Below are 7,725 nucleotides of genomic sequence, written 5' to 3'. Positions count from 1 at the left end.
GGATTGGTAGCTGCGAACTCTTAGTTGCATTATATAATGAAGGCGAAATTACATCACATTTTGAGTGGTATTATACTAAACCGAGATAAGGCATACATGGAATACAGGCATACCTCTCAACATCTTAGCAGAAGCAATCTGAACAAAGTAAAAATAATGGTAAGACAAAGGCTCAAAAATAGCGACAAATTTTATTAAATATTGCTCTTTTAAACTTGGTAAAAAAAAATGTTTGTGTTGACACACATTCTCTGAAGGATGTAAAGTCTGAAATTAATGTCAATCATTATTTAGATACTTCAAATCTCAATGATTTGCCAGAAAAATACAAATTTTATTAGGAACAGACCAAAAATATGAGTCAAAAGTCTGGACATTCCACAAAAATCTGGACAGTTGAGAGCTATGAATACAGGTGTTCCCAATGCAGGGAACTTGGGGATACTTCTAAAAACTGTGACATGGCATGCAGACAGTGCAAGGTACCAGGTCATTTTTGTTTTGACTGTCCTCAAATAATTGCTATTGAGCCAAATACCTAACACCTGATATACAAAATGTAACTACAGAATCCAATATGCAAATTGATGTAGTAGATGTTTCAAGTGGCAATGTTGTTGTTGAGTATGAAGGGGTTGTACAAAATATTGATTCTAATGATAATGATAATAAACAAGATATACTTACTATTGGAAGCTTGGAAGCTGGTGTACGTGATATTAATGATGCAAAGCTTGCTATTATTGGAAAGAAGGTTAAACATGAAAGTTAAAACAAGGAGCAAAAGACTCCAGCAAAAAAGTGAAGGGATGACAGTATTTGCAGTTTAAATGTCAAAAGTATTATTACCAACAAAAGATACACAGTTACAGAATTTTGTAAAAATATTACTGCAGATTCCATATGTTTATTAGATATTAGAAAATTTACGTTTTTTCAGGGGCAACATGTCAAATATTAGGGTCTAGGTTATAAGAACGAAAGATCAAACTCTCGAATGCTCACATGAGCAAATATTTACAAACTCGATTTTATTTTTTTTTTCACACTACAGTGATGATCAGAATATTTGCCCTTTCCTCACTGTAGTGCAATCTTGGAGTTGGAATATATATTTAGCAGGGGGATGTGAGGGGTGCAGCCCCCCACAATAGTGATTTTGAGTTTTTAAATATTCGCTCATGTGAGCGTTTGAGAGTTTGATCTTTCGTTCTTATAACATAGACCCAAATATTATCAGGGACATAAGTTTTTTTTTTTGTTGTTGTTGTTTTTTGTCTTTTGGTGAGGTATTAGTCAGTGGTATTGCATTAGTGTACAAATCTACCCTTGCATTCCAAGACAATAGTGGTAGAGCCAGGACATTTTATTGTATGAGATTTTATAAAGTGAATGCATGTCATCTCTGGCTGATTTTTGATACAGAGAAGGAATTTTTCTAAAATTAAAAGATTTTTTCACCACATGACATACTTTTCATAATGATGTGACCATCTCTCATTTTACTACATGATGTAAGCTGGTTTTAACTAGTCTGAAGAAGTGTTTGTGATGAAAGGGCTTACTACTGATGAAACTATTTTTCTACTTCCCACAAGGGTTTGCATTTTCTTACATGCTGGACAGTCATTTTATTTATTTATTTTAACAGTGTGGGCCATTTTGTAAAGGAAGTTTGGAGATCTGTTCAGTTTTGTTAGATAAACTGAACATAGAAAGGGGTCCAAGAATTTAATATCTTGTAATGGTCCAATATTCGTTGATCTAACTTGTATAACAACCTCCCCTAAATGGAGGTTAGTAAAGCTATCCTACTTCACACACACACACACACACACACACACACACACACACACACACACACACACACACACACACACACACACACACACACACGCACACACACGCACACACACGCACACACCAGAAAGTCAAAAATTTTAAGAGGAACATGATAAAAATATGAGGCAAAATCATGGACAATTGAGATGTATTGTAGTTATGTGTTACTGCTGTTATGTTAAAGAAATGACGCTGTCAACCAGCATTACTGCTGTTGATGCTGATGATGATCAGGAAAGGATAGGAATGAGACTAGGGAATTAGATTTAATTTCACTGTCATTTTTTTTTTCTGCTGAGACCAGAATCATCTGCTGCAAGACTGTACCATTATTCCATAGGGGATATTGAATGTAACCTTCAGTGATTCATTTACAAAAAACAGTAGCAATAGGTTCTGCATTAATGTGCATTTTCTAAGGAATAATAAGTAGGAGAAAGTACAGTTGTGTTAAATCTTACCATAACAGTAGAATTCCCTCTTTTCACTGTTGCAGTATTCATTAACTCTGGGATCTCCTGCCAATTATGGTGTATGAACATGATTTCAAAATAAAAAATATGTGTCATATATCATGCAGTGTATTTTTTTCTTTTATTCATTTCATTTTATTTCTTGTCACTGTTAAGGCCTATGTTGTGATTGTTATTGCACAGTGGACTTTTGCCAGTGGTCCAGGTCATGGGTTAAAAGTGTTTTGTATCACTCCATTTACCCAATTCACAAATAAATTAATAGATAAATAGAAATCTTTACAAATCTAAGAATGTCTAGCAATAGTATCCATTATAAAAAAGTAATAAAACCTGCAAATTTGTTTTATGGCTTAAAAATGCTTCTGAAATTTCATTATTACTTACAAAATTTTAGAATTATGTTACTTCGATTACACACAAGTCATTTATAAAATATATAGAACATTTGCATCACTAGAAAAAACAAAGGTAATAAAAACACCATCTGTAAAAAGAAGGAAAAAACACTGCCAGAACTACTAGAAACATTTATCTGTATTCCCAAAGTACTGGAATTTCCAGGAGTAACATAACTTCAGGAAGCAGAATATGTGCCAGAAATATGAAATCCAGAATTTTCAGAAGTAACATAAATGTTAGGAGCAGAATAAGTGCCAGAAATAAAGGGTTCCAGAATTTCCAGGAGTGGTATAACTGATGGATGGAAAATATGCAGCAGATTAGCATATGAGACAGGAACTGTTTTTACTTGGAGAAGCAACGTTGGGGCTACTAGTACGATATGCAGGTACAGTACTTTGAGAAACAACCCTGGGGCTATTAATATGATATGCAGGTGCAGTACTTTGTGGAACAATGCTGGGGCTAGTAATATGATTTGTACGTGCAGCACTTTGAGAAACAAAGCTAGGCCTATTAATATGATATGCAGGTGCAGTGCTTTGAGCAGCAACTCTCTGGAAATTACTATGATATGCAGGTGCAGTACTTTGAGTAACAATGCTGGGACGTTTAATATGAACTGCAGGTGCTACAGCTTTGTCACAGTACTTAACCAGGTACTGGGGATAAATCTGGTGCTTTTCAAAGATAACAAAGATAGAAGGGTTGAACACATTATTCACACAACTGTCATAGAAAATGTTGGCCTTCCCATTCTTGGATGGAGGACGTAAATAGCTTGAGGACCCTTCCACAAACTGCCCTACTAGCACTCGGGCTACAAACATGATTCTGGAGCCTGATGTTGAATTTGTAAAGCCATTGGAATATGAAGCATCCCTTGCAAAGTAACTTCCTGCAATAAAAAGAAACAAAAAAAAATCATCTTTAACAAGAATCTTGAGAATTGCATATTTGTACATTTTTACTTAACTATGGATTTCTTTATTAAGTTAGTTCAGATTTTCTGATCCTTAGCACTTTTCTGCCTCTGGTTATGGCAGCGACTGTAGTCTTTTCTTTCTTTCTTTTTTCTTTCTTTTCTTTCTTTCTTTTTTTCTTTCTTTCTTTAACATGAAGTATCACTGATTCTGCCCTTTAGTCTATGAACTCTCAGCACCGCACCAACATACTTAAAATACAAAACCTGCTACCAACATTATTCGGCTGTCAGCACTGATTCTGTATTTTTCTGCGACAGGAACATAGCAATTGATTAAAGAATAGGCCCAATGTACAGTCTGCACTGAGATGGATATGTTTCCCATTTCTTAGAAGATCCCCTACAACACTGGAACCCAGGTTTACTAGAAGGTCTTCGCCTACAGAAAAAAATAACTGTTAGAGAACATATAAATTCCTTATGGGCCACCTGGATTCACAGTGAAACCCAGACTACCAGCAGATGCTATGACTCTGTTGACTGGCAATGGGCTGTTTTAGCTATGGCTACACATCCATCACTTCAGTAGAGGCACACGTATTTAGTATCATTTCTTCCTTTTTTTGTCCTCTCAGACCTCATGTTTACTGTCCTGGCCCACAGTACCTAATGACCACACTGGGTCTATCAGCTACTCTCTAACCCCCCTGGACTTGCACTACTTTTGCTGGGGACTGTCATGGATACTGAGGGTGTCCAGGGAGCTCAGCTCATCTGTGCTTTCATCCATTGGGATGTTTTTATGATCTATCCACTCCCCTTAACCCCCCCAACTTGATTACGTATGAGGGAACTCCCCTCTTTGAACCACACCTCTCGTAGACAGTGTATCAACAAGGACCCTCCCACTTTGGATAGGCATACCCATCCCTTCTTTGTCATTCTGTCAGTAGTCAGAGTCATTAATATTTATTATCATTTCTGTCATTATTCTAGTTTTCTTGAATGAGGAAAATAGCTTATAGCTGATAAAGCCAACATGTTTTGATTTAACAAATCATATTACACAATTTTTCTAACAGGAAATGGAATATCATTTACACTTTCTTATGTATTAATGATTCTGTAGTGGAATCTACTTATGCAAAAAAGTCACCTTACTTTGAGGCAGCTTCTACAGCAGTTAACACACACACACACACACACACACACACACACACACACACACACACACACACACACACACACACACACACACACACACCTCGTTCTCAATGAAGCACAGTTCAGGATTTTTTATCCAACATATAAAATATTAGCAGACACTCCCCTACGTTTCAGCATTAATGTGATATCTAAATATGTATTAAAACCACACCTTACCCTCTGCCCTTCTCTTACACTTATGCTGTTCCCAGTTTTTCCTACAATAGCAGTCATTAAGTGCCTGCATTCTTCTAATGCTGCAATTAAAACAGCCATTGCCTACAATAAAAAAAAAAAAAAAAACTTCCTGGGCAAAACTTTGAGATTTCCAAAATCACAGTTTCTTCTCACCTTTCTGTGTTTTACCAGAGTTTGTAGGGTGAGTAAAAAACATTCCAACATCAGACAAAGTCTTGCCCTCTTCCTCACTTTTAGAGTGTCACTAACTTTAGGCCCAAACACAGTGGACCCATAATAGGAAGCATTAACAAAGGATATTTTGAAGTGATCTGCCAAGTCACAGAGATGCATCCAGGCATGCCAGCGAACAGCTATTCTGGTGTTTGCTGCTCTCGGTGTGTCATTGGCACATTTTAGATATTCATGATAAAGTACATAGGCACATTTGACATGACAGGGACTGCAGGGTGGCCAATATTGTGTCAACAGCCTTCTGATCCTATGCAGATAAGGACCCAGAGAGGGATTTGGATAGTTCCTTGGCCAAAACCCTCTGAAATCATATCAATGAACTCACTGGGACAACAAATAGCACTAAAGGCAATCTAATACATCAGCCCACATCAAAGGATGTGGGCAACAAATCTGCAGATTTTTTTCAGAGCAACAATCCTCAACTCCACCAGCTACTACATTTTCATGGAATAAGAACTATGAGCAGTTTTGTTTCCAAACAATGATAGTGCCATCGCTAAAAAATATGTTCTGAGGTGAAAGGTCATAGCGCTTCCATAGATAACCTACCACTAGAACAACAAAAGAAAGTATCACCTTTCACTTCTGTATGCCACACTAAGTTTATTAACAACAGTTTACCTGATGGCTTCTTCCCATGCTTATATAAACAAATGAAAGTATTTCCAATGCATAAAAATGGTCACCATGACAGAGTAGAAAACTATAGGCCTATAAATACAATGAGCCTTTAGTCCAAAATACAGAAATCCATAGTTCATGAACAACTTGTAGATTACCGCAGTCATCATAACTTATTAGATGTACAAATCCAAGACTTAGATAAAGGTACATTAATCAAACAGCCCTACTATGCTAGTAAAGTATGTTGCAACAAAGACAAATGTTTATCTATGGCAATACTTTATTTTCTAGTCTTCTCATCTGAAGTAATCAGCCTTTCCATGATGTATACCAAGTTGATGCTTAAAGCTGTGCTACTATGTTTTTATAAGCTACATATATAACAGGATCCACACCACAGCATAGCAGAACTCTACATCTTAATGCACCAATATAGGAGACCACAAGGAACCATATTTGTATTACTGTCTTCACTGATGAAATGCTGCACAAACAGAATCCATATAATACAACACAAATATGACTTTATTACAATCTACATAGCTAAGAGTGTAGATAATGTAATTTTTGACATAAAATGTTTTAGCACTATCATAACCTGTATTAACAAAAGGGATTTAATACCCCACAAGTGTTCAATGACTACAATCCCCCGGATTTACTAATCTTCCGTGCAGGACTAGCTTAGGCCTCCATGGAAGTGCCCGTTTAGGAGCAGGATGGCAGCACACCATGCATAGTAATGAAGGCGCGCTGGCCGAGCTCTTAGGCTTACATGGAGTGTGTACAAGTGCAGGGAGCGTGTCTGAGAGCAGAACTCTCAGAATAAACACACCCCTGAAATGTTGAACAGCAGAAGCTGTTAAGAAATGAGCGAGATCGCTCACAGGTGTCCCCATATCCCTACCAACAGACCCCCCCCCATGTGTGCAACAGCAGCAGGACATATAAAATAAAATTAAAAAAAAAACATTTATAGCTTTAAAACACCGATCAAAGCTAACTGTAGCTGCTCGGGTGTGCCCATCACTTAGCTATGTTTAATGTAGCTGAAACAGCAAAAGGAGGATAAAAGGCAGGTTATGTGCAAAGGAAACAGTACAGTAATATTGTAGTGGGCAGAGCATTCGCCTCACGAGCAGTCAATCCTGGTTCAAGTCTCACCACAGTACATTCCATTTCCATGTCAAAGCACTGTTATGATCAATATATTTAGTTGTAACCTAATAAATAACATATATGTGTGAACTGGAGTAGTAAGCAGTGTAATGAATAATAACCCCATACACTTGCCAAATCCACCCCCCCCCCCAAGAACCAGTAGACTATTATTGTCAAAAATAGATCAGTAGTAGGGATAAATAAGCATGACTAAGCAGGTGTAAGTCTGTTTGCATGACAGGAAGCATTGCATACACAGAGTAAGCAATAGTGAGGCTAACCATGTGTAAGTGGATGTCACCAGAAGTTAGCAGTGCTTACTGTCACGCAAACCCACTAACAACTGCGTAAAAGTGCCTTAACCACTCTATATCCAATGGGCCCCATTCTTGCCAGCAACAAATTAAACAGTCCCTGCAAGGATCGAACCCAGGAGCCTGCACACCATAGGCAATGTGATGTACCAATAAGCCACGGCAGACAAACATAACCCTGACGTTTCTACAAACATAGCATCCAGCAATACCATTCAACATTTCAGGACATGTAGATGTATGTGTGTGTGTATATATATCTATAACTAAATAGATATATACCTCTCCTTCCCTGTATTACATATGTATACATATATAACATACATATATATATATATATATA

General features: G+C 37.2%; 1 protein-coding gene across 1 annotated transcript in view; it reads right to left on the bottom strand.

The window, feature by feature from the left end:
* Positions 1 to 1,907: 1,907 nt before the first annotated feature.
* Positions 1,908 to 7,725, bottom strand: part of LOC122815567 (protein mono-ADP-ribosyltransferase PARP12-like) — a 991,743-nt gene continuing 985,925 nt past the window's right edge. The window contains exon 14 of the mRNA XM_044088173.1: positions 1,908 to 3,615. Coding sequence (XP_043944108.1) covers positions 3,038 to 3,615 — 578 coding nt within the window. The 3' untranslated portion in view covers positions 1,908 to 3,037. The remainder of the gene's footprint in view (positions 3,616 to 7,725) is intronic.

Source organism: Protopterus annectens, chromosome 11.part0 (genome assembly GCF_019279795.1).
Source record: "Protopterus annectens isolate FY-2018-M chromosome 11.part0, PAN1.0, whole genome shotgun sequence".
Taxonomy (NCBI): domain Eukaryota; kingdom Metazoa; phylum Chordata; order Ceratodontiformes; family Protopteridae; genus Protopterus; species Protopterus annectens.
The sequence above is the reverse complement of the archived record's forward strand: the minus strand, read 5'-3'. Positions and strand labels throughout refer to the sequence as shown.